Genomic DNA, 27,683 nt, shown 5'->3' with positions numbered 1-27,683 from the left:
GCTAGCCAGGATAAAAGACATCCTTGCTATCTTGGTTTAAAAGGTCCATCCATATGTCAGTAAAGAGGTTACAATGGGTTGAGCAAACGCTTACATGAGAGAGAGAGAAGCCATTGAAAAGCCTACTCTAGATGAAGCAGGAGATGGTCGCAGCACTGGATGGGTCGTATCACAGATGCAAGGTCAGGGGACAGGGTTTTGACAGGTTGAAAGGAGAGCAATACATCTGGGAACTGACAATGTGTAGCAAGAATCTGAATTCAGTAGTTGAATGTGACTCAGAAGATATGATAATTTAGTAAATGCTTACATTTAGTAAGTGAACAAGTACAAAATGTCAGAGATCTGTACGAGCTCTGTTCATTGCTTAATGTCCCAACTGTCCCTACTGTGACCTGGCTAAATGTTAACCTTGTGGTCAGAGCATGGGTTTGCTGTCGCCTTTGACTTAAGTGGTTAAGGCTGATCTTCCTGAGGGGTGTTTACATAGTTTGAATAGCATATAATAAACTTTTCCCCTGGTGTTTATTCCATTTAATTTTGCTGTCACAGTCTCCCTTCCCAGCTCTCTCAAAAACTGGGAGGGGAATTGAAAAACTAGTTGCTAATTGTGGAAAATGCTTGCCTTAGAGAGTTCACAGTGCTCTTACAGTAAACGTTATTACACTGAAAGCTATGTAAAATCTCAGGAGGTCCAGAGACGTTTTCTCTGAAATGCTCTGCTCCAATTTCAGGCAAAAAGTCCATTAAAGCCTCAAACGCAGGAGGGAGGGAAGGGAGCAAGTGTGCTCTGGCCACATGAAATGACCTCTCTGCTGGGGATTAGTGTAGCATCTCTGGTTGTCCAAACTCTGTCTCCTCCATCAAGGTGCAACAGACCTACTTGCAGTTACACTGACGCATGCAGAGCTATCGCATGGCTTCCCTCTGATATACAGCACATAAAAATATATATGAATATAGCAACGGGGTTGCTTTGAAGTCCTGCTGGGTTTAGTATTTTTATCATGCCTCTTAGTGTCACAGTCCCAGTACACTGACAACACATTGACACATCTGCCTTGGGAGATTAGTACCTACACAGCCAAAAGCAAGTAACAGATCTGGCATCATCCGTGCAAATTGTTCACCACTTTTCTCCAGAAGGCCCTGAACTCAGCTGTTTTGTCTGACAGATGCTGGCAGGCTGCTGGTTTCATTCCAGCCTCTTTCTCCAGCACTGTCCCAATGGCATCAGGTGCTCCAAGGATCAACCCTGCCCACCAGAACCTGACACCAAACTGTAGCTGACCTCTTCTCCCCGAGGCAGTGTGAGAATCCTCCTCGTTCCTGCCAGGGAAGTTTGCCTTGCTGCTCATGAGAGTTATCTATCCAATTTTCCCATGCAACGTGCTACATTCCTGCCCTCTAGATTCAAGTATCTTGCAGTTTCATTTCCCAAAATTGAAGAGAACTGTTTAAAAATGAAGCTTCTATCTCCCCACCATAAAAACCTGCCTCAGGATGTCAGTTAGCTTCACAGTTGCCCAAATCTGTCTGAGGAATGTCACAATTCAGATGTGGGAAGCTAAGAAACAAGCTGTGAAGGTCCTCTCTGCATCCCACAAAAAAAAAATTTCAAAAATACCACAAGAGCAAAAGCATAACAGTCCTCTCCTGTACGGCCACCCAGAGAACCTCAACTCTGCCTTTACAAAGAGACCATGAATGATAAAATAACTTAATCTTCTGTTGCAAACGCTACACCAGTGGCTGTTATAAATACGTGCTGACCCCAGTGCATATAGTTAACGTCCAACAGGAGAGCTGACCTGAGTCTTACGCCTTTTTGAGTATGCAAAACCAGATTTCAGCAGAAAGTTGGCTGTAGCCTTAGTGATTAACAGCTTCGTAATTACAAGAAGTAATCGTTATTTACGAATGGAGGTAAAGCTGCTCAACAACGGCATTAAATCTCCTGCCCGGCAAACCTGATGCCCCTCGAGACGGCAAAAAAGCCAGTGCCAAAGCCACGGTTGTTATGTTTACAACAACAAGGACGGAGAATTGGGTTCCCCCAACGCCGCCTTACCCCCCGCCACATACCGCTTGGGTTTAGACCTGGGCTTCGTTCGCTTAACGCTGCTGGTTTGGGGCGTGCAGGGGGACGGGGGAGGGCTGCTCGGCTCGGGTGGGGGGCCCGGCCGGCGGCGGCAGCACCTCTAGGGGCTGCTGTGCTGCCGCCGGTGCGGGGAAGGGGGAAAGCGGACAACTTGCGGGAGAGCGCGGCCGCCGGGCGCCCGGCCGGGTCCCACGCGGCGAGTAGGACCAAGGCGGGGGACGGCTCCTTACCGATGTGCTCGATCAGGTTCCTCCAGGAATCGGCCGTCATGGGATGGGCGGGCGGCGGCGCCTCGGCAGTGGCGGCGGCAGGGCTCTCCTCAGCGGCCGCGGCGGGCTCCCTGTGGGAGGCGGGGGCACCTCAGCCGGGGCGGCGGCGGCGGGACGCCCCCTCCGCGGCCCCTCGCACCCCCCGGTGTCCACACACACACACGCACACGGACACTCCCCACTCACCTGCCGGGCTGTCCCGCCGAGCCGTCCTGGTCGAGGGCGCAGGCGGCGCTGAGCGCTGCAGCCAGCAGCTCCATGGCCGGCGGCGGCAGGCGGCTGCCCAACAGCTCCGGCAGCGGCGGCGGCGGCGGCGGCGGCGGCGGAGCGGGGCTGGGGGAGCCCGGGCGGTTGCCACGGTAACGGGGGTAGGAAGGCAGCAGCCTGGGCGGGAAGGAGAGGGGAGCTGCGGCCGCCCCCGGGGCGCTCCCGCAGCCCCCCGAGACCCTCTGAGCCCCCCAAAATCCCCTTAGAGCCTCCCCAATCTCCTCAGAGCTTCTCCTCACACACCCCCTCAGGCGTCCCTATGGGTTCTCCCCCCAAAATCTAGAGAGAGTCCCCCCTCAAATCCCCCCTCAGACCCCCCGTCAGACGTCCCCAGGGACTCTCCACCCAAAATCCCATCAGAGCCTCCCCAAACCTCCTCAGAACCGCTTCAGGCTCTCCCCCGCAAAATCCCCACACTGCCCCTTCAGAGCCTCCCGTCAGACCCCCCTCAGGCATTCCCACAGAGACCCCTCAAAATCCCCTTAGAGCCTCCCCTTGGGCTCCCACTAGCTCCTTGCAGCCCCTCTCCGTGCTCCCAGTTCTCCAAGGCCCCACAGAGCTCTGCTAAATCCCCCTCAAGCTTTCCCTGAGAACCCTCAGAACCCTTTAGAGTTCCCCAACCTTGCTCCTGCAGAGCTCCCCGCAGCCTCTTTGGAGCCCCCCAAACTCAGGCCTCAGCTCCCACCTGACCCCCTGAGCCCCACCCCAGCCCCTTGGAGCACCCCTGCAGACCCTCTCAGAGCCCCCAAAATCCTTTCCAAGTCCCCACAGATGTCTCAGGTTCTCCCCCCCGGCTCCCCACTCAGAGTCCCTGACCACCTGCAGCCCCCTCCCTGTGCCCAGCACCCCTGCCCGCGGAGACCTCCTCAGCCCCCCAGCTCCCCTCTAGCGCTCTAACACAGGTCCCTCCTCCACCAGGAAGCTGACTCCCTCCTCCTAAGGGCCCCCCCAAAAGGCAGCAATCCCTGCTTTTGGGGTCCCCCACCTTCACAGGCACCCCTACCTCCATCCCCCCTGCTCTCCTGCAGAGAGATTCCTTCCTCAGATGCAGGGAAGCCCCTTCTCCACCCCCTCCCTCCCTCTCCAGCATCGCACCCATCCCCAGCAAGCACCCACACACCCCATCCCACCCCATGCACCAGCCCGGGCCCCAGCCCCTCTCTTCCATGCACAGCCACCACACAGCAGGAGGGGGGTCCTGCCCTGGCACTGACATCTCCTCCCTCAGACCCGGGACATAGCACTGCCCCCCATCCCGTGCACCTCTCTGCCTATATGTGGCCAGCGTCAGCTTTGAGGGAGAAAAGGGGGTGGGAGAGGGGGGCTCTCCTGAACTGCTTCCAGATCTGGTGCATATGGTGCATTTCTTCTCTGGGAATGAAACTCTGAGATGGAGGGATGTAACTGGGAAACGCAGCCTAATCCCTCCTGCCAGGAACTGCACCCCTGATTACCCCACAGGATTGACTGCTCTCCTCCTCTCCTCTTCCAGCAGGGCTTTGCACCCGCTCGGTCATTTCCCCCGTCTCCCTTCCTTAGCATCACTATTTCCATAAGGATATATTGTCTCATTTAGGCAGTAAGTATCTCAGTACTTAATGATCTATATCTGTCTTTGTTCAGGTAATTGTTTTTCAGCCTCAGGGATAAATCCTCTTGAGCTCCAGAGTACGGTTACACCCTCGGATTGGTTCGAGTGCTTGCGGACAGGCTGGGTGCAGCTCTTCCCTACACGTTAGTAACCCCCAGCAAAAAAAAAGTCATCTGCACCACATTGCAATTGAGGAGCTAACAGTCAGAAAACGCTCAGCTATTCCTCCCGTTGCCTAAATAACTGTGGGGTTTTTTTTCTGTACGCGATAACGTAATTTATGCAACAACATAAAATCTGTGTGTTGGTCTGTATGTGTAAAATGGTTGCCTTTTTATCATTTTTATATTAAATTTGCTAAATAATACATCAGTATAGCTTCCAGCCAGCACACAATCATACTTTCAGAAATACTCCCTCAGCTTATGTGAACTAGATCTCGATCTAGCACACTGAAGAGCTTGGTCTTTAAGTCATTAAGAGGCAGAATGGGAGAGAAAAACAGTTGGAAATGTCAGTGGAAGGTTTGAGGACTCAGAGAAAACTGTCAGTGTGGTCTAGTTCCAGTCCCAGACTGAGAGGTCAGAAGGACCAGAAAATGGATAGGAAAAATTAGAGTGAGAGTGAGGGCTGGAGCCTGTTCTGCACTTAAGAGAGGAGGAGGAGGACAGCCTGACAGCTGGGGATGTACAAGGGGAGATTGTCATGGGTTAGGTGGTCAGCATGGTGTGAAAGTGGGTTGTCAGCCATGAAGCACCAGGGCTAGGGGGTTTGGGGAGGCAGGTGAGTGAGGGGGCAGCCAAAACCTTTTTGAAAGGATAAAGCAGCAGAGACTATCTGAAGCTCTGGCTAATGACTGACATTTTGGTGGCTTGCTGCCAGGGCAAGAATATCGTTGACGGTTTTAATAAGTGGGTGGGACGCTAAAAAGCTTCTTTCTTAGAAAAGGGGAGGGAGGACATTAACTGTACTGAGCCTCTTCGTTACCTTGAATTCTGGAAAAGCAGGGATGCTGTTTACTATTTACTAAAGGGGAGGACCAAGAGCAGTGGGGAGTTCTTAGTATGCGAAGGGAAGTCAGCGCATAAGCTCTTACTGACACTGCTAGAGTGAATATCTATCTAAATATAACTTTTGGGTGTATCTACTAAAAAAAATAATCTTTCAGAAATATGCATTAAGAGTTTAACAGATTCTAGCCCCTAACATTCCTCCACTCCCAAGGGTTAAATCTGTACCAAATTGAAATTTCTTCTTAGGAAAAGCATCTGGGTCATGGTATGAAAAACATTCACAAATAGAAAGCATCTTTTCAGGATCCCATAAGTGTCTGCTAATTTGATCCTGCCTGTCTTCCTTTTTCCTTCAAATTTTCAAAAATGATTTCACTTTCAGTCTGAGGTGAAAACCTGAAAAGTGTCACTAAAAGAAATAGTGATAAAATAATGTTGAAAGCTATGAAGAGGTGAGAACACCAGCTGAGGGTGAAGTGCCCCCTGTGGCCATGGGAGGCCACAGCTTGTATTTTTGCATCTCGGAGATCAGTTCCACTGTGCAGCAATGACTAATAGTCTACTTTTCCTTCCTTTAGAACTTTTTTTTAAATTGTAATTTGGTCTTTCAGAACTGTTTCTTTATTCCCTCCCAGTCTTATTCTCATACTTCATGTTGGCATACAGAGAATATTCATAAACAGTACAAGTGCCTGACAAATACTTTTTTCTCCCAAGTGAGGTGACAAGAGTGTTCCCAGCACTCTGGGACCACAGTGAAAAATTACATAGAGCAAGAAGGAGATATTTTTCTCCTGCAAAAATTGTTCAGGTTTTCCAAAGCTTGCTTTTCTGTTTGGGGACAAAACAGACAGCTTTCCAAGGTTGTCATGAAAAATGAAGGAAGGCAAATAAGTGATTCTCTCACAGCGATCGGGTGGCTGGGATGTTCGTGCTGAGTGTGGGGGAGCCAGGTCAGAGCCACGGTTGTGTCATCCCCTCACATTCCACATGTTACTGCCTGTTCCAGGGCAGAGCAGTCTATCCTCCTGAAGCTGCTCTGCTTTCTCTGACCACTGGGGACCAGAAAGGTGCTTGAAGGTGGTGAATGCCTTATTCACCAGATACCTCTGTAGGTCAGTCAATACTGGACTATTCTTGCTAAGTAGTTCTGGCATAGCTGCCTCTCTCTTCCTCCCTGCTTCCACAATTGTTAGGACTTTGTGTGCAGTTTAAGCTGACCTAGCTGCTGAGTTCCACTTTTCACTCAACTCCCTGAGGCAGATTCCTCCACTTCTATGCCAGCACTCACTCTCATCTCATTCTTGGTGAGCAGGTTTGGGCAGCTAAACTGGTGGAAAATGATTCATATTTTTTTCTGTAGAACTAGCTTTGCTTGTGTCTGGATTGTCTCCCTACAGGGTTAGCTCAATGTGAGTGCCAGCACAGTGGAAGTGGCAGACATGCAGATGGATGGCAGTGCCACCTTGGATTATTTTACGCTGCTGTGGAACTGCAGGCTCAGGCAGAAGTTCCTGCTCCATCTAATCCTAACTATCTGGGTAGGAAGAGGGTTTTTTTTCTCTCATTTTATCAACAATGAATTTGATCCAGAGCCTAAAAAGCTTTCCCCCATATCATCAAACTCAGTAAAATCTCATTAAGACAAAGCAGTTTTCTGACCAAAATCCCTGTATTTCATCCTAAAATTCCCTGTCTAGTTGTAGGGGGAAATAAAGAATCTGACTACTAGAACAACATACATTAAAGCAACTAGTTAAAAATCCTACCCCAGCACCAACCAAGTAGTGCTGAGTGCCCTGTGCTGTTGTTTTTGACAGAAGTCATGCAATGCCCTGACACACCAAAGCCCAGTTTTGTCTCAGGAATTCTTAGGATCCTTAGGAACCAGATTCTTAGGATGCCTGGGCACACAGGCACCGGACATGATCCTCATGGCCGTCATTAGATGGCCACGTGTTGGTGACATGGAGCATGACCATGGTTCAGCTCCCTGAGGACAAAGGAGAGCAGGTTTGAACTTGTATATGCTCTGCAAAAAGGGGTTTGTGTGGTTGCAGACTGTTTCGCTTCATTGTACTGCTGTTGGAAAAGATTTTAAATGTTGGGTGACCTGGTCGATGGTTGCATTTAAAATGTGATGATTGTTGTGAGTTTATAATTAGTTACAATTATCTCATTTAAGTTATGTTTGCAGGATGAATTTCCAATCTTGGCCTGTATTTTCAGGCACTAATGATTTTTAAAAATGATTAATCGTTTGAATTAAGATTTCTTATGTGCATCTAAACTCAAAAGCAATCCTTAGAATAAAGCTGTGCAAAGAGCTTGTTTTCAAATGATGCTGAAATGCATTTTTTTAATGTTCTCTTATAGCAGTTTTTAGAAATTAGACCTCCTCTTCCAGAAACTAAAAAGAGAAGAGGCAGTCCAGCAGATTTTATTTATGAAAAATCCCTCAAACCCTTCTAGTCAGTGGGAGTTTCACACCAAGAAAGGCCACAAGATGAGGTAAGAAGCACTGTTTTAAGCTGAGCTAACCAAATTTGTGAAGAAGTGTGAAGTTAGTAATAGATTTGAATAATGTTATACCTAGTCAAGGATATTTTCATACTTCAGGTTCATTCAGGTTCTCTCTGTTCGTGTGTGGTTTTTATCAATGTTTTTGACAATGGGTGTGTCTGTGCAATTTCATTCCTGCTTTTTGACTTTTTAGTGGGAGGTAAGTGGAATTCCTCATCCTTAATATTTTTAGATCCTAAAGGCCGAGAGCAAAACTGTTCTCCTGAACCTCCTTAAGCTTTCATCAAAATACCTTAGTTCGATCTGTTGGGGCTGGCAGCCCTACTGATAACTAAAAATATTCAGAACTTCCTATTATGAGATCCTTACCTTTAGGTGCTTCTAACCTTTTGATGCTCATAATCATCAGGGTTACATTTTCACTTACCATCTGCCGTAGACAGGTTATTTTTTATATATTAAAAACAATTTAAAATTTCTTAGGCTTAGGAAAATATTATTGGATTCCTATTAAAGGAAAACAGAAAACCCATTTTTCTATCCTTTGAGAAGCTTTGGTTTCTGTTGAAAAATGAGTTGAAATTTGGGGGTTGCTAGGGCTTAATCTTTGCCACACTTATGAAAATCCATAGAAATTATAGGCCCTTTTCCACTCTCTGCAACACAGACAAACTTTAGACTTAGATTTTAGCATCTCAAATCCCTGAGCTGCTGCTCATGGAGAGCATGTGTTCCCTGTTCAGGTCTGAGAGAAACATTTCTGATATTGCAGCTGTAAAAACTGCCTGGTCCTGTTCTAGGCACTGTGAATAAAAGCCTTTGCTGCTGTATCCTCAGTGATCCTTGTGCTGGATGTATGCAGCATGATGAGAAAACTACTTGACTGAAAAACAGAGGGAACAAGACTCAAGCATGGAGAGGGTGGGGTTGTCTTCTCCACCAGGAGATTGCTATGGAGAGAGGAACTTGCCCACAGCTGGGTGCTTCAGGGAATGGTGAGTTGGAAAAGGCTGTAAAATGTAGCACTGGAGCTAGGATGAGGGGTGGGACATTAAGATTGAATGAGGAACCAAGGGGTAGAGCACCTAGGGAATGGCAGAACACTGAGATATGAGGTGTAGGAGGGAAGACATACGAATAATGTGTCTAGGAAACAGTAGGCTGAGGAAATCCTGTGGGGAATTACAAGTTGAAGCTGATAGAAAAGGGGTGAAACAAAAAGATTGGTTGAGGACCTGAGGGTCAGGGTATGGCCAGATGAAGCAGATCAGATTGGGAGAGTTCGAGGGCAAAACCTAGACCTTGCCAGGTAATAAAAGCATGACTGGGCTGAAAAACCTGACAAGCAGAGACTGGGTGGAATAGTTGGAGAGATTGGGATTCCCACTGGCTACATGCTGGAAGGATACTTCATTAGAATTGTGTATGTTATTGCTTACTGTTCTGTATGATCCTGTGAAACATGAGATTTTGACAGTAATAACATTTTAATACCTACAGTGGCTATTTTTACTGAAAATTTATTAGTTCTTTAAATTCTTCTCCCTCCAAATACTGTTGCTCCTAGACATTTTAAGATTCAGATTGTTCAGAAAGAGGGATGGGGAAAAAATATCTATGTATGTATCCATCCATCTGTCTGTCTGTCTATCTATCTATCTGTCTCTAAAAGAGAAAAAGAAATTGGTGTAGTGTGACAAAATACAAAGGTTTGGTCAACATGTGTTTGCATCAGCTGTTCCTGACTTCACCACTTGCAAACTGAAGCACCATTGGCAGCATGGTGACTATAAGAAATTTATTTCATAAGTAGAAAGAAACTGCTTAAGTATGATATAGGACCTTTTGCAATACAGGTTCCAGTCTCTCTAGATGCTTTCCCTGCCTTTCCCTGCTGGTTAAATCAGGCTATAAAAGCAGTGCCTGCTGCTGCCCAGGAAAGATAGTGCTGTGCTAGGGGATGCTAACCCAAATTTACACAAGCATCCTTCAGAGTGCTACAGTATTTCACACGTGTAGTGTTTCTTTCTAATACACATGTTTGCATGAATTCAAACAAGGTAGGTTCCCTCTTGCTGCTCAAGGTGACTATTTGATTTCGCTTTTGTAGTACTTCTATTCTTTGAGCTTAGACCAAATGTAATCAAATGATTTTCACATGATCCTCATTTCTCTCAATTGGAGATTTCATAACCAGCCTAAAGAAATAGTTTGCTCTGCACTGGTAGGCCAACGACCTTGCAGTGAGCTTTGTAACATAATTTCACGGTTTTTCTTCTGCTGTATCTAGTGGCCCATAATAAAGACATATCATTTTTGGAACCTGACTGAGTGGGAAATAGTAGGTAAATAATACAGTCATGCTGCTAAAACATCTGTATTGTATTAGAAATTAAGAGAAGTCAACATCCTATTAGCTGGTAATATAAGGTAGATACCGATCAGTGAATCTCCTTTTTAGGTGTCTGTGGGGTCTGCTTTCAGCTGAGGCTGACAGTTGTGGATGGACACCCTGGGTGAATGTTTTTCTGTGATGTCTTTCTATAATCTCAGTCTGCACAACGGCTGCCACTCTGAAGCTGGAAGGACTGATCACAGCAGGGAAGAGCAGCTTTTGTTGAGTGCAGTTCCTTCCAGGTCTTTGGCTCTGGTTACTCTGAAAAACAGAAGCTCAGCACTGAAATGCTCAGGGCAAGTCAGCTGAGTTGTCAGGAAGCAGCTTATCATGCAAGGGGTTTGGAGCTTTGTTCAATGTGGAAGGCTGGGAGGGAGCTACATGACCTTGTGGAGAACTCTAGAGTGCTTAGGGGGAGCTGGGGATTGCATAGGAGAAAGGTCATGGGGAAAAAAATCATTTGAGAATAGTTAGGCATAAAAAAAGCTGTTAAGAAGTACCTTATGGAGGGCATGTGGCAGATTTTGGAACACCAGCAATAACGTCTGAGGTCATCTTGTTTTCAGACATCAATGTTCTGAAATCAGTGAACTACCCTACTGTTCTCAGAGCGTTGAATGACACATAGATTCAAGTCACCTGTAGGTTTGAAGAAACCTATGGTGCTTTTCTTTAATTGGAATGTTAAAGAATATATCCCATCTGAGTACAATTGAGATAATTATTCATTTTCCTGAGCCATTTATTACCTTCCCCAGTTGTATTTACTTCTTGTCCTAAATTATGTAGCATGGCTATATGAGAAGTGGCATCGCTATCTGTGAAGAACACATTCGTGTCAGACCTGCTGGTTATCTTCATGCAATGAGAGGGGATTGTGCTTGCCCAGTGCTAGCATTCATGTAGTTGCTGTAGGACGCAGCTGAGCGTGAAGAGATACAGCACTGACGGACCACCTGCCCTCAGGACCATGGGGATTCACTCCTGAGAACCCCATGGACCTTCCCAGTGCTGGGACCATCCCAGAGGTGCCTATACTGTCCTCCCTGCAGAACCGCTAGCTTCTGCTTTCAGAAGTCTTAGCTGACAGGTACCAGTTTTGTTCTTTTAATTAAATTAAATTAAATGTATTTCTTGAGAGTAGTGATAATATTTTAGAAGCCTTATCTACACAATGGCCTCTTTTCCCCATAGAAGGGGGAGAATAGTGATTATTGCAAATAATGGCAATATCCTTAAGCTCCTGCAGGCTTTTCACAATGCAGATTTCTAGTGGTTCTCTTATAAATTACAGACAATCTTTTTAAGAAGGGAAGAGGGGTGCATAGGCTCAGTTTCAGCTGGAACTCTGGTCTCGTTCTGTGCCAAATTTCTCTGCTCAGTTACCAGAGATGATGCCACTCCGCAGTGTTGCCTGCTTTTCGCAGGCACATGACTTAGAACCTATACTGACCTGTCAAGTTCTGTGCACAAAAGCATCTTTGACAAAAATTACTCCCAGCACAGGCTCATTGTTTCCAGCTCCAGGGAGAATCAGAATTTGCACGATTCAGAGCTGCCTAAGTGCTGGTGTCAGGATGTCAGAGACTGACATGATGATTATGCCAGGAGAGGAAGACAGATGGATTTGACATTGCAGCAGACTCTAACTGTCTAGGCTCATATGTTCAGTTTAATGCCAAAGGGCAATCAATTTTATCCAGGGTAAGTGATTTATTTAAATCCAACTTGACAGTTTGGCTATAATTTTTTTTACTGGAGTCCTCTCTATAAGGAAAGGTGCTTGGAAAGGTGCTATGCATTACACCAACACAGCTGGGGTCAGTAATTAGTAATTTTCAAATCATCCTGTGCAGTATAATGCATGCATCTTTAGAAAGCAAGTATTTAGCACTTTCAGCTTGATCTTCTGTAGTATAAGTAGAGACTATCTCTTAGTTATACACTCAAGAGGTGAGGAGCTGGAGAGGGAGTTTGGGAGAATACCTCACTCATTAAAAAAATGTAAGGCTAGGTAACTGCTCTTCTCTCTGCCTGGCTGCAGCGGCAAGAGAGCAGGGGTGTGGGGAAATTTATAGAATGTATGTAAATGTATGGGTTGTGGGATCAGGGCCTTTTGCTGGACCTGATCATTGAGGGATTTAAGCCAAAAAGGGCTACATCACTGAAAGCCTTTGTTGCCTATCAGTTCGTCAAAGTAAACAACAAACAAAGTCAGAATAATTTAGAAAACATCTTTGTAGCTAATTCCTCAGCTATAAAATTCCATTTTCCATGTGAGGTTGTAAAACAGGCTTCAGAAGAGCCCACTGAGAAGGCTAAGAACGGGATCACCCTTACGTTGGGATGTTCCATAAGGAAATGCCCACAGGCTCTCCTTATCCTCTCAACAAGCTGCTTAAGGCAGTCTGCCCTCTTTGCATACACCACTGGGTGCTCCTACATCACATTCCCCCTTTTTCAGTCTTTCCCTCTGGCTTCTTGTTCCCCCTTTTCTCCTTCACTGTATTCTTCAAGCTCATACTGATGAGAACCTTTATACCTTGAGACTAGTACTATATGATATATATCATTAGGAATGAAAATAGCACTGCAAATCAGGGTGAGAAGGCCTGGATCAGTAGCTACAGCTTAGTGCAGCTGTCCTTCCCAAAATCAACATTCTTGCTCTGACACCACTCTACCTACATTCTCCAGTGGAGGCACAGTGAATACCCTACCCTGTCTTTGTACTTCCTTACCTTTGGATCCATAGTTCGTCTAACGCTGTATTGTCAGAGTTTATTGGAGATGGTGATCCCTTATGAGATAAAACGTTCAGAGGCTCTTTGATGGGCTCGTTGTTTTTGAGTGAACCTGTGACATGAGGGAAAGCCAAGAGGATATTAAAACAGTAATTTTCTTAAGGGTTGTCTTTACTTCTACTGTAAGTAGTGGCTTGCTTACACCAAAGGGAATAGGAGGACCACAGACACAAGGACGGCTACATTTTTAGCTTGGATTTTCAAAGAAGATTGAAGTGTCATCAGCTTGCGTAGTGCAAGGTTGTACAGCCTTTGTCACAACTGCAAATGCAATTGAGAAAAGGTGAAGGTAGATATATGATATCAGTCCTTATGTCTGCAAGCAGCACTCTCACCACTGAAAACTGGGTCCTGGCATTAGTGATTTTCAGTGCAATTCTTTAAGCAGAAAAGGTTTCACTGTGTGTGCCCGTGCATGCCAATATTCAGTTTCCCAAGTCAGGGCTTCATTTCTGCTCTGCTTTCAGGCAAGCAGTAGATGTTCAATTTACAGGATAAATCAAGGCTAGATTTGGGTGAGACAGGAGCTTTACTTTTAATTGCTTCTCCAATTTCCATCAGATGAACCTCTGATCCTTTCAGAGGGAGCCAAAGTTGTGTTAAGTCTATGGCTTGATACTGCAGTACTTGGCAGGAGAGGATATATCTCAATTTTTCAAATGAAACCTCCTGTTGTTTGAGGCCTGTTGATAAACGGCCTTCTTGTTTTCTATTAGAAATATTTTGGTCTAAGTCATAATAATTCTGTTTGCATTTCAAACTGGTGACAGCACAGGCAGGTCAATGCTCTGACTAAAGCTGCCTTCTGATGCACCCTTTTGATCAATGCTATGGATTTTCAGAGGGAAAGGGTGAAATCTGAACTTTTAAAACTCCCTAAAACAGTGCCAAGGGTTTATTAAATGCTAGTTTGAGTTATTCTCTTTGCCTTTTGAATAGTTTAAACATTTCATCCTTCTGTCAGAGTAGATTGCTTAAAAAAACAAACTCTTTTTCCAGTTAAAGGAAATAATCTATTATGTTTTACAGCTCCAAGGATATAAGCCAAAGCTAAGTTGGTGCAAAGGGTGCCTATATAAAAGCCTTTCTCTCTGCTGGATTTATGTTCTTTTACATTATTTTTCTTGTTCTAATTTCTTAAGTCTTTATTTTTCCCATACTCTGTATTTTTCCCTGTATCTTTCTTTCTCTTCCTTTCTTCTTTCCCTCTCCTCCCCCCAGTCATTCTTTAAGCAAAATGAGAATAGGTTAACGTTTGAGCTTGAGTTGGACTCTTGGATAGCTGCTGTTCAAATGGGTTTGAAGTCAAGATAAAAGAGCTCACCCATCCCTTGCTTCCATGCACGTCAGCAAATGCTGTCAGAAGTTCCTGCTACAAATGAGGCTGGTGTAGAAGCACCCGCTGTCCAGTTTCAAGGAGAGGGGATGGAGTAGAGGGAGAGGGTGGAAGAGCTGCTTACGCAATCCTAGCTGAATTTAAAAGCTGTAGCTCTGAGCTGGGCTTGCTGCAGTCATACTGGAGAAAGAGCTATTGCTCCTAGTCCAGGTCCTGCTGTACAGACTGGAGAAAAACTCTGTTGCCAGTGTGTCCTGCTGAACAACTGCAGATATGGAAGAAAAAGCCCTGTTTGGAACAGATCCTGTTTCAGCAGTGGTAACACAGAGAGTGGGGTGTGGGAGAGAAGCACGGGTCAGCTTCTGCAGATGCTGTAATGAGCTGCTAAGAGAGAAGCCCTTCTTTTAGCTTGTCCTTCCTCAGTGATGCTGGCTAGACAGGAGGGATGTCCTCCTGTGTTGTTGTCCTGATGCTGTAATGATGCAGATATATGAAGATGGTGCGTCCTTCTGTGCTGGTCCTCCTGAGTGGCAGGAGCATGTAACAGGGGAGAGGGCCTCCTCGTTAGCAGTCTGGATGCTGTGATGCTCTGTGACCAGGAGAGAGGGCGAGTCTCTTCTCTGCTTGCTCTGCAGAAGTGGTCTGGGAAGGCAGTGAGAGGACGGTTCTGCTCTGGTCCTGCTGCTGCACTGACAGGGTGGAGACCAGCTCTGCTCTGGCATAGGCGACGCTCAGTTTATCCACAAACCTCATTGACAACAGTAGCAGAATACTAAACAGGAGCGCTTTACTCTGCTGCTGTCTGCTTGGAAACTTGGAGGAGGGAGGGAACTTTCCTTCTATCCATGCCATAGGGTTGAATGGGCCTTTATACTGCTGAAATAGTGTGTCTCCCTTGGCGAGGCTGGCAGGAGACACCGATTTCCTGGGGTCATTTCCCAGACCCCTTTATTTTGGGGTGGAGGATGTCCTTTGTTTCCTTAGAGAACTAGGTCTGCTTTCAGGGGCTGAAGCAGTGTGCTTTGTTACCACATAACAAAGCAGTAGCTTTCAGTGGCTTGCATAGCACTCAAACATCAGGGTAGTGTTATATCATTTTGACTCATGCAGCTAGCCAAGTTAAGAGTCCAGTGCATTTCTTCTGTTAGATTATAATCTGAAGATAGGATGGGTATCTTCACTGTGGTTCCTTATATTTGCAAGGATTTATAAAATTCAGTTTCTCTGAGCACCTGGGAGATGACACAAAGGACGTTTTCTGTGTTCACAGTCCCAGGTCTCTTTCATTTAGTATTTAGATTAAAACCACTTCCAGTTTTCTCTTGCAGCCCTGTTTCCAGTGCTTCTGGGTGTGTTGCAGTAGCTCCTTTCCCATCTCTCTCTTCAGCTTGTCAGATCTTTCTCGTTTCTTTCACAGATTGCTGCTCAGACAAGGTGCCAGCTCAGTGAAAGCCTGGCCTTGCAGTCATGCTCTGTACTTGTCATACTCAGAGACAGCCAACTTGTTCCATTTCTGCTGAAGCCGTGGCTGGGTGCATGTATGTTCTGGATGGTATTCCTGTTATTTCAGCCTCTGAGTTCAAAGGGAACTTAGGGGTTTCTTACAGCTCTATTCATGCCAGGTGGCAGCAACTGCATTTTCAGAGAAGTCTTCCTCACCTCTCATAACAGTCCATTGCAATTTCCACAGGCTTGGTCCCTAAACATACTGCTTTGGTTTTGCTGAGTGTCCTCTATACACCACTCAGCTGGCCATACAGTTACTTGTATAGATCTTGCTACTTTTGAACATGTCCTTTCTGTATGCTAAAGAAATTCCTACTTTGTTGACAGCTTCATGTCTTTCCCCATTTAAATAATTTTTCTTTTAGAGAGCAGAGGGGTGGCAGAGCAGAGTCCCACAGTTCTTTAGATTCTCTGCCATGAAGCATGTTTAAACATCCAACCATTTTGCATTTCCAGGCTGAGGAAGGAAGTATGGCACCCCTCTGCCAGCTGTGCCATAGGGCAGGGGTGTTCTGTAATGCGCTGACCGCTGAGCTGCTTTCTACCTTCCCTGTCCCTTTTCTAATCTCATCGACTCCTGTAGCTCCTAGTCTTGCTGGAAAAGGAAGCATAAAGCTGTTTGGGTCAGTACTCACCTGTAGCACACCCCATGTGCATTGCCTCTCTCGAAGTCTTTCTTTTTTCTCTGTTCGGCAGCCTCATGGACCGGTAGTACCTGGAATTTCTTTGAATGGCAATGTAATGTGTGTGTGAGTCCTCCTCATGGGTCACCAGGTTAGCACCTTCTGACTCTTCCTCACCTTCAGACACTGAAACTGACTCCCTCAGTACCTGCTGAGAAAGGCCCTGCTGGAGCCCACCAGTGGAGACCCTGTGAGAAGCTTCTCTCCCATGCACATCCATGGCTTCCAGATCTTCTGTCTATTGCAACTGAGATGATGGATCAGCAGCAGAAGACAGACAGCCTCCACAACTCCATCAGCTTTCTCTGAGTTAGAGCTGGAGATGGACAAACAAAACCTAATGAAATAGGAAAAGAGAGGACAAAGTTCTGGTTAGTTCAGAGGCTGTAGTGCATCATCTGTTTAGGATAATGGTAACTTTCCAGGATGTTTTTCTGAGATAATTCTGAGATTATCACAAGTCTTATTCTAACATCCTGAATGTTGCTTTGACATGCTTATGGTTGCCCTGCTGTGGCACACTGTAGTGCTACAGATGTTACTGGAAAAATGTCATACTTGCTCAGTTAATGACCACTCCCTTTTGTCACTTGTGAGCAGTAGATTATTAGTTGATTTAGAGTGAATATAGGTAATGGCCATGTTCATGTTTTGAGGAATAGAAACTAAAAGCTGAAGAGAATGCTCTGTTAATCTGTATATTATCTGTGTACTTCTCCCTGTAACGGAACAATTAATGCCTTTTACAGGGCTGGGTGCCTTCTAACACTTATTAACAGCGCTCAATCATGCTGTGCTGTTAAGTGAAGAAAAATCCATACCTGTTGAGAAGTGAAGGTAGAAGAGACAAGATTATATAGCAATAGAGAGACTTGATTTTTTTTCCCAGAGTTGCCCTCAAGTGTCAATGTACCCCCTCAGCGACACGAGGACTTCACCACAGGGGTCCTGCCTCTCTGTGTCAGTACATGGACTATGCCAGTCCTCCCAAACATTTTTAGGAGGCATATTGCTACAACAGCAAAACAGCAGTTGATCCTTCAGTCTTGGCAAGACTGGGTAAAATGTGAACTGATTACTTAAGCGTTCGCTGCTGGCTTTGTCTTGTTGAATTCTTACAGCTGTCAAACCCTTTCTAAGTACATGATGTGATTTTGTGACTTATGGAGCTATGATGAATAGTAGAAAGAGATGCTGTATAGGAAATGTGACTATAAATTGAAAGTTTGCTGAGAGAAGGGCATAAAATCATGCTATGGATTAGTCATTAGATGCTGCTTTGAGAAGTTATACCTATCACTGTTTTGTACATTACAGTATATGCCATATACAAGATACTCTAGAAGGTGAGTGTCTCCTTTTTTGTTCTGGGTCTTCTGCAATCTCTATGAACCCATGTATGCCATAAACCTTTTTCTTGCTGGCCTTCAGGTCACTCCAGCTGACCCTGGCACATCAGGGACAGTTGGGACATCATCTGTGAATCTTCTGCTTTCCGGAATTCCTGAGCTGCCCTATGTTTTACCCTTATAAAGGGAGAGTCACTACCTGAAATCGTGTGCTGGGCCTGAGTCGTTCTGCTTCCTGGCTCTACAGATGAGAAGGTTTGCTTTCTCCTTTCATAACCTCAACCACAGCATGCAGCTCATCTCTGCTAAATTTGGATCCTGACTTCAGTTCTGCCAAGACTTTTTGATTGTTTGGAATGGGTGGCTGCTCTGGGACTGTTTCCAGTGGAAGTGTATGAAGGACCTGTTTGTTGGTTGTGGTGTTAAGTTTGGTTTGTAAATTACTCTGAGGTATAGAGATTAACTAAGCCTGCTTGTTTCTGTGACTCAGTGGAACAGTGAAATAAAAACAGCTGCTGTTGGAGACAGCTTGAAAAGAAAGAAGAGGCTATTTCTTTTTCTGTGCCTTTCCTACTGTCCCATGACTAAATCCCCAAAGGCTTGATGCTTGCAACTGTGATGGAAGCATTTCTGTCACCTGGACCACAATTAATATTACACGTATAATACTTCCTAACCCTAAACTTTAACAATCACTTATTTTATATTTATTTCTCTTCTATAAACTGTTTTATGCCTTGCCACTCGAGGAGATGAACGTGTAACAACCTCCTCTACATCAAAGTTCCTACATGCTTCCAGTGGCCACCCCTTGTCTGTATTACTCAAACTGAGGCAGAGAGCTGTCTCTTTTTTGTGGCCTTTGCAATGTGACATAGTTTTCAGTGCTTAGCAAACTGCTGCTGGTGTTTTCCTGAACAATGATGTAAAGTTTTCACAGGCGCTCCTCGCCAGTCTGGAGTAATTTCAAAACCACATGAATCTCCAAAGGAATCATTAGGCAAATAGAGGCATGCGTGCACGTGTGTGTGAGTGCGTGCACGTGTGTGTGTGTGTGCATGCATGCATGGAGAAGACAGTTTTCCCCTTTCGCTTAGCTGGTGAATAGGAAAGTGCATGCATGTCATTGTTGGGCTTTTACAAAGATACTTGGTAGAGAAGAAGCCTCCTGCGTGGCTAAGTGAAACTCACCCAGCTGGGTTGCCCAAAGACATAACTATTTGTTCAGTAGCCCTGTCAAACCAGTGTAGTTATCTTTGCCAGACACACTTTCTTTGGTCCATCAGAGGAATGAAGGGTGTCCATCCTGAACAGTTAGCTTGCTGTCAGGCTACTAAAGGGTCCCTAAAAAACAAGATGTTTGACTCGAAGTGAATACAGCAGTGGATGAGAGAAAATCGTAGAATAGAATCATAGAAACATTAAGGTTGCAAAAGGCCTCTAAGATCATCAAGTCCAACACCACCATCCCTCCTAAACCATGTCCCGAAAGACTTCCATGTTTTCTAGGAGAGGAAGGGGTGAGGGGACATTTTATTTATTTTAGCAGCTATAAACAATATATATTTTTTCACTTTCTTCAATGAAGAGTTCAAGAACAGAATGTATTTCTGAAAGCAATGCATCCAATCCCAAAATTGATACTCTAAGAAATTATTGAGAAACCATTTACTGAAATGTCAATCAAATAGTCCTGGCTTTTGCAGTTGCTTTAGGTGTATTAAAAACTAGGGTCGAATTTAAAGGATACATTCAGTATTATGTTATTTTGGTAGCAGTCAAGCTATTCAGTGACAGCGAATGAATGATTCAAGCAGGTGTGGACCATAACTATCCTTGTCTGAGTATCTGTAGTGAATTTTTGAATAAGGTATTCACCTCGGATAATCACAGGTAGGGGAGTGTCAGGTCTTGCATCAGGAGTAACCCATCCCAAATATATTTACATGCCATCTTGAGATCACATGTCTTGCTGCAGCGTCATCACCTACCCAAATGTGCTTTGCAGGCAAACCTACTTCCCTGTAGTTCAAGATCAAAGTAGCAGTCTGCAGGGAAAAAGAGAAAGATAAGAACAGTATAAAACCAGCCTGTGATGCATATACGGCAGCACTAGAGATATGCATTTTGACTCACACATAATTCAGCCTCTAGGAATTTGACTGTATAGAAATTTTACTTGCCAATGTAAAAAAATGGCATTTACCAGAAAATGCCTTGAATTTGTACAAGAGCAGTTGAACTTGGGGATGTTAGGTAAAATGCTAATAAAAATTGTAAAAGGGACTGAGTTTCCTAGAGCAGTGTGGACCCAGACATGTGGATGTGTGTGGGAACAGGGACCGCTGCTGCTTCTGGGAGGGTGGGACTGGATATGTTTTCAAGGCATGGTCTGGCTGTGGATGCCAACAACTAACTGCCGGTCCCTAGTGTACAAAAAGAGTGGGCTGATGGGGATTCAAAGGATATCAGGTGTATCAAAAGAGCAACTCCTTTTAATAAGTTAGATCTAATCAAAGATAAGAATGTTTTTAGTAGCAGAAGCTGCAGCCTGAAAGCTGAGATTGCAGCTGTGTAGACCTGCAGGTATTTCAGATGGGTTTAGTCTGGTCAGAGTTTGATCCGGCAGTCTGGAGCAAGAGGTATACTCTAGTGCTGATTGATCATCTCTCTGTTTTTGCTCATCTCAGAAAGTGCCAGGAGGGTGCAGCTGCATGAGCCATGGAGAAGGCAGACTGTGTGGTCTGTCGCTGGTGGCAGCTGCAGTGGGCACTGGTAGCAGAGGGAGCTGCTGGGGGCTGGCAGCCCCGGAAAGTCAGGCTGGCTGCCACAGCTGTTGCTGAAATGAGGGGTGCAAGCGGTGTCTTAGGTGCTGGGAAGAGCCACCTCCTTTCCCCACTGAACCTGCTGATCCACATGCCCCGATCCTTCTCTCAGCAGCAGTTTTCCAGTGCTCCAGCACAGCAGAGCAGGCAGCTGGATCATGGCCACTTTGCTGCCCCTGGTAATTTGCTGCCCTGGGTAATGTTATGCCTGGTGCTGGCCCTGAGCTGACAGCTTCTGTCTCTGGGATAATTTCTTCCACACGCTCCCTTCCACTGCTATGAGGCAATCATTCGCCTGTGACTTAGCTGTCTCCCTGCACTCAGCCTTTTCTGTGATAGAAGGGGTGCAGTAGGATGCGACTAGTGGCTCTGCTTGCTGGTGGATCCAGTGCTTCATTAAATTCCTAATTCCCCTTTAAAATGGGAAGCATATTGTCTGACTGAAAAGTGTTAAGTACTGTAGAAAAAAACGTATATACTTAAAGAATGTTTAATGATTTTGAAATGAAAAATGCTCAATTTGCCGATATTACATGATGCTGTTGCCTAGTTTGGAAGGGTAATGAGGATTGCTTCATTAATATCAGAGACAGGCTGAAATCTCCAGCTATGCAACTCAGGATGTTTCAAAGCAGGAAATAACAGGTATGAATACAACTTGACTGTATGGTTGTTCTTTATAGGGGTAAACAGTCACAGAAGATGAATTGCCCTTGTCTGATTGTATAGCATGTCCCCACCACTGCCAGGGACAAGATAACAGTATTGATGTGTCTGAGTGGCCACACAAAATATGCAAGGATTGTGTCCCACCAGAAGGCAGGCAGGTGCTTTCACCACAAAGGGCAATGAACCCCTACACAGAGTTATCTAGTTGTATCTAGTTTTGCCATCACCTTAAATCCACCCATGTCTGGATGCCCCTTTAAATTACGTATAGCTCAATGAAAAGTTTTGGGGCTCAGTGCAGAAATTACTCTCTTGGCTGTAGGGTTTTTATGCTGTAGAAAGGCAGAAGATCATATAATCTTTTCTTCCTTTTTATGTCTTGAAGTTGTTTCAAGTATAAGCCTATTAATGACTCATCTGGAAGGTTTTGCATGCTGAATGTAGGGGGGCACATTTCACATATATTTGATGAACCAGATGGAGCTCTTTTAAGACAGTATTTTGTCTTCAAGCCCTCATAGTTAACATGGCTCCTTGTCAGTCTCACTTCTGGTCCTGGCAAAATTATGGAGAAGATTATTCTAGGAGTTACTGAAAAACACCTGAAAGACAATGCACTCATTGGTCCCAGCCAGCATGGGTTCACGAGGGGAAAGTCTTGCTTAACAGACTTAATTTCCTTCTATGACAAGGTTACCCACCTAGTTGACCAAGGGACGCCAGTCAACATAATCTTTTTGGATTTCAGTAAAGCTTTCAATACTGTCTCTCACAGTATCCTCCTGGACAAAATGTCCAGCGTACAGCTGGATAAACACATAATGCAATGGGTGAGCAATTGGCTGACAGGTGGGACTCAAAGGGTTGTAGTAAATGGGGTTACATCAGGCTGGCGGCCGGTCACTAGCAGGGTTCCACAGGGATCCGTCTTGGGCTGGTACTCTTTAATGTCCTCATAAATGACTTGGATGCAGGACTGGAAGGAATACTGATTAGGTTTGCTGATGACACAAAACTGGGAGGAGATGTTGACACTCTTGAGGGCAGAGAGGCCCTGCAGAGAGATCTAGACAAGTTAGAAAGCTCGGCAGTCACCAACCATATGAAGTTTAACAAGGGCAAGTGATGGATTTTGCACCTGGGGCACAGCAATGTCTGGATTTACATACAGACTGGGGAACAAAAGGCTGAAGAGCAGCCCCATGGAAAGGGACCTGGGGATTCTGGTCGATGACAAGTTGAACATGAGCCAACGATGTGTCCTGGCAGCCAAGAGGTCCAACCGTGTCCTGGGGTGCATCAAGCACTGCATTGCAGCTGGTCGAGGGAGGTGATTGTCCTGCTCTACTCTGCGCTGGTGTGGCGTCACCTCGAGTATTGTGTGCAGCTTTGGGCACCACAGTATATTAAAGATATAAAGCTACTAAAGAGTGTCCAGAGGAGGGCCACAAAACAGGTGAAGAGTTCAGAGGTGAAGCCGTATGAGGAGCAGCTAAAGTCACTTGGTTTGTTCAGCCTGGAGAAGAGGAGACAGAAGGGAGACCGCATTGCTGTCTACAACTTCCCCACAAGGGGAGGAGGAGGGGCAGGTGTTGATCTTTTCTCTCTGGTGACCAACAACAGGACCCAAGGGAATGGCAGGAAGATGTGCCAGGGGAGGTTTAGGTTGGATATTAGGAAAAGGTTCTTCACCCACAGGGTGGTGGAGCACTGGAACAGGCTCCCTAGGGACATAGTCATGGCGCCAAGCCTGGTGATATTCAGGAAGCACTTGGACAATGCCCTCAGACACATGGGGTGGATTTTGGGGTGGTCCTGTACAGGGACAGGAATTGGACTTGATGATCCTTGTGGGTACCTTCCAACTCAGGACATTCAATGACTCTATGAATATTTCTTCTTTAAATACAATCTGAGTGTACATGCAAAGGTCAATTTTGCTGCATCTGATCAGTTTCTTCCTAAAATGCTGTAATTATTTTGAAAGTCTTGTGCAAAATGAAAACAAACCTCAGACTACCACTGCCATCAGTCCCCCATTCTATCCCTGCTCATGTATTAGGCTTTGATTTTTTTCCCCTCTTCCACAGTTTTAAGTGGAGTAGAATGTCATCTCTAAACTATTTCACTCTGCATCATAATGAGGTGAAAACATTTCTGTCAGGTTGGGGCATAGTCCAAAATCCAGCAGCAGGCCTTACTCATCAGTTGCTGTTCTTGCTCACACAGGTGCCAATCCCTTAGGGAGTGCCACGTGCGGGTGGGCCCCGCTGAAGGCACTGGGGCTCCACACAGGCTCAGGCCTGCATTTGCATCAGGAGGTATTTCTGTCTGAGTCAGGGGAATAGTAACACCCACAGACTCAGCCCTAGGCTCGGGCAGATTTAGCTCTCAGCAGATGTAGCTATGAATTAATTTAGTCTCATCAGTGGTTTAAGCTAATGCACAGGCTTTAAGACACTGCTAGTATAAGTGAGGCACTCTCACGTGTCCTGTTGAGCCACCCCAACTACAGGGCGACTAAATTCCAGCAAAAGGATGCACAGGCTGCTGGGCATGGTAACACCTTAACCTAAAGCCATCAGGGCCCTGAGATGCCTGACTATATGTGTATTTATGTTTTCATTGTTACTGGTTGAGATAACCCTCGTTGGAACTGTTAACAATCCTGACCCTTTTTTTTTAGATAGTGGCAAGAGACAGTTAAGCACATATCCCTGTCCAAAGCAAAGGTGCATGACATTTCACAAAGGAATTTGAACTATTTAGGTGCAACGCCAAGGTATTATTTGATTAAGGCACAGGGGTGGAGAAACCAGGAGGAGCATCAGAACAGACCAACCAGAAAGTGAGACAGAGACCAAAGAGGTTCACAGCAGAAGCCAGAAAAAGGCAAACAATACATTTGGGGCTGGCTGAAAGAATGTAAAATTGTTTGACCCCATCTGTTTTCAGAAAACAAACATTTTGTACTTACTTTGTAAAGAATATTGAATTCTGTCATCAGTCCTAACAGAATCAAACTACAAGCCCTCTGATTTTGAGATAGTTTTTCAGGTGAGAAAGGTAACACAATGGTTTTATTGCCATGATTTAGTAATGGTACCTTATTTATAGCAAGCAAAACCAAGAGAGAATTATGCAGTTCATTACATGCTTGTGACAATAAAACCTTTATGTCTTGTACATACGTTACAGAGAACCTGTTTTAGAAACACTTCAGAGACTAAAAATAAATACATTGGATACATCTAATATAGCCTCTAAAGCCATGTGCTGTGGAGACACCATGAGACCAAGTGAACAGGGCTTTGAGAGAGAAACTAGTACATTTAAAACAGCTAAAAATTACTCAGATGGCCTTGCTAGATATAAAAATGTTTCCAGAATTAAATCTGGCATTGTGGCACCTTCTATGGATAGAGGTAAGCATAAGTGTGTAAACACAGACACAAAATGAGTGTATCCTATAAATGGTTACTTACATGCAGTAGAAAAGGATACATGCCTACACATATTTCCCTCTGCATGAAACATGGAGTATTTATAGCAGCTACTCCGTGTTAATTAACTAATATAGATCAATATATACTTAATGAATAACACTAAATAACTGCAGATTTTTCTGCTGCCGGAATAATTTTTTTTTTACTGTTTAGTGATTCTTTACCAGTCAAAAATAATGACTAAAAATATGTGCTTTCTTGTATACCACTAACAATTTTAATCTCTGCTCATGGATGTACTTGTTCAATCCATGTATCCCAGAGTGGTTCAGCCCTATCCCATTGCATTCCATGCTTCATCCCCTGGGTCTCATTATTAGATGTAGCTATGGACTATAGTTAAGATGTTAAAGAATTCCCTCTCTGGAGCTATTCTACGTGTGTGTATATGTATGCACATATATGCATATAAAAACACACACGTGCTCTCCAGCTGTGTAGGGGGAGTCAACCTAATTTTTAAAGCACACAGAAGAGCAGAAGTGGAAATCTACAAGCCTTCTGGTTTTCATTATAAGCTCTTAAAACTAATTAAACAAACACCTGGCCTTATTTTTATTCTTTTCCTTAAATTAATGCACATGCAATGGTGAATGTACATCCCTGCTTGAAGATTTTGGGAGAATCTCAAGAAGTAAAAGGTATAAAACTCATCCTGTTCCTCTGACATAACTGACATCTCTCTCTATACTAACAAGAACTCGTGCCTCTAGAGGAAGCCCCCTTTCCTTTTCCCTGCTTATTATGAAATGTTGTTGCCCCTAATGCCATCCCATTCCTTATTTCTGCTTAGAAGATACTAGCTAAATCATTGCTAAGTAGCTGTTGTCTAAAACTCATGAGGTTTTCTGGGCTTATCCCTGGAAGGTAAGTGAACAATTAAAAAACAAATCACGGCATCTCCTAGGCTGGGGGCAGTAAACCGCTATCAACTCAGGGCTAGGTGCAAATCACAGGACATGGCCTCAAAGCATGAGATACCAATGTACTATGCAAGTACACAAGAAGGCCCTCAGCAGCCTGCCTAGTGTTCTGTCCTGTTTTACAGTGTTGCATGTGGGAGTTGTGAGCCCTTGTTCCTTTGTTTTTTTCTTCTCTTCTGTTTGGACCATGTGAAGCCGCCATGGAAAGAATATGCAACATAGAGCTTACACATAAAAAATTAAAGGACTTGGGTAAAGAAAGTTTAGTCTTCAATGAAATGGTTTAGTCAAGAACATGGTATGAGAAATAATGTCCTGGGTATAATGCTGTGTTGAAAGCAGAGAGGTTTAGTAATGCCAGGATGCTTAGAAGAGGAGTTTAGCAGAAGTCTCGGTTGAAGCTTTTCAAGACAGACTTGTTAGTAAGCAGACAGGCCCAGTGTCCCTGGGGCAGACAACACCTGTGCTGCTTTTGGGGAAAAATATGATGATGTCCACTTCTATTACTAGATTTGCTGGTTGTGTATGAGACACCTGTTATGGAAGAAATGAGCACGGGTGATTATTTGAACTGTGGAGAGGTAAGAACTCAAAGAGGGTTTTGTTTGAAAGTTTCCAAACAGAAGCAGGGAGAGAAGAGGGCTGATTGTGTTGATCAAAGTATAGTAGAGCTCTCAGTTTTTCCTCCCTCCGTGGTTATTGGGTGGAGGGTCCAAGGAATGCCGGTTTGGTGAATCTGCTTGCAAATTCACAGATGCAAGGGAGCCAGAAGTCAATAAGACAACATAATCCTTTTAGACTGGTTTCTACTGGTTTGCAATGCCAGGCGGGTTTGGAGTGCTGCTGTGCCAGGCTATCTTTGTCAACTGCATCAAGCTAATGTCAGCCAATTTCAAACCTGACATAAGCCAATACTATTCTTATAGCCTGTTACGCTGATATCATGTGTCTTTAGTAACTCAGGAAAAATACTTGATAGACAACTCTGAAAACTGTGCAGCAAACAGCATCAGTCATGCAAACTTGCCCTCCAGAAGGGCTCTTTTTAGCCTGGCAAGAAGGGAAGGTTGCAGAACAGCTGCTCCCAATGCAGAGCAGTCTATTCTCTTCTAGGACCAAGGCACTAGCTCAGGGCTTAAGCAATCACATCCAGAAACACACACACACTTGCCTCCAGTTTGCCAGCTACAGCACTGGACAGTGTTGCTCTGCAGAAAAACAGGCACACTTGCAGTGCTCTCTGGCTGCCTGTGAATCCACAGTAAGTCTCCATTTTTCTGTCAAACAAGTGACATGGTCTCTTCAACCATAATTCTGTAGCTCACTGTGAAAATTGGTAAACCTTTCCTTCTAACCCTCCTGTAACCTCCTCTGTTACCCTCCTCTTCACTCCCAGTTTTTAAGCATGGAAAGAGAAAGGCTAGGATGCAGGTAGTCAATCTCCTAGCTGTGGCACTGAATTGGGTCCTGTGAGAGCAGATTTTATTTCTCAGCTTTGCTGTGGTTGCCTGAGCACATCAGAGGTTTTCCTGGGTCTTTGTTCCCCACCTCTAGACTGGGAGTGTTATACTATAGTTTATGAATACCCCTGTATTTCTCCCATAGTGTTTTTTCTTCTGAGTTACGTGAGCAGGAACTCAGTGTAAGTAAAAGCGCATGACATGAGATAGCCTGACTGGTTCAAAAGAGCTCTAGACAATACTGTAATTAAAGAAAAAATGAACCAGTTTGGGTATTCTCTCTTTTTTGGTTGTTTTTCATTTGATATTTCCTACATTTCTGGCCCCAAGTGAAAAGCAGGCATTTTGTCTAGATTTCCAGTTCCTCAGTGTCCCTTTTGCTCTTCCTAAGTTTTATTTGGGCTGGCTGTAATTTCTTTAAGAAGGGGTCATTGTTTCAGGAATTGCTCCTTTTTGGACCAGC

General features: G+C 44.8%; 1 protein-coding gene across 6 annotated transcripts in view; it reads right to left on the bottom strand.

The window, feature by feature from the left end:
• NGEF (neuronal guanine nucleotide exchange factor) overlaps positions 1–27,683 on the bottom strand; it is a 54,418-nt gene that overhangs the window by 25,144 nt on the left and 1,591 nt on the right. Inside the window, exons 2-7 of one of the 6 annotated variants that reach the window (XM_075099436.1) lie at positions 19,716–19,885; positions 19,029–19,181; positions 16,441–16,825; positions 12,901–13,015; positions 2,557–2,754; positions 2,332–2,441 (exon numbers count right to left, since the gene is read on the bottom strand). In XM_075099436.1, the coding sequence (XP_074955537.1) occupies positions 2,332–2,441; positions 2,557–2,754; positions 12,901–13,015; positions 16,441–16,708 (691 nt within the window). In that variant the 5' untranslated portion in view covers positions 16,709–16,825; positions 19,029–19,181; positions 19,716–19,885. Of the gene's footprint in view, positions 1–2,331; positions 2,442–2,556; positions 2,755–10,202; positions 10,421–12,900; positions 13,016–14,287; positions 14,575–16,440; positions 16,826–19,028; positions 19,182–19,715; positions 19,886–27,683 lie in introns of those variants that run through there. The other 5 variants (XM_075099437.1, XM_075099439.1, XM_075099440.1 and 2 more) reach the window with 5 other exon arrangements.

The sequence above is a fragment of the Phalacrocorax aristotelis genome, chromosome 7, assembly GCF_949628215.1.
Source record: "Phalacrocorax aristotelis chromosome 7, bGulAri2.1, whole genome shotgun sequence".
Lineage (NCBI taxonomy): Eukaryota > Metazoa > Chordata > Aves > Suliformes > Phalacrocoracidae > Phalacrocorax > Phalacrocorax aristotelis.
The sequence above is the reverse complement of the archived record's forward strand: the minus strand, read 5'-3'. Positions and strand labels throughout refer to the sequence as shown.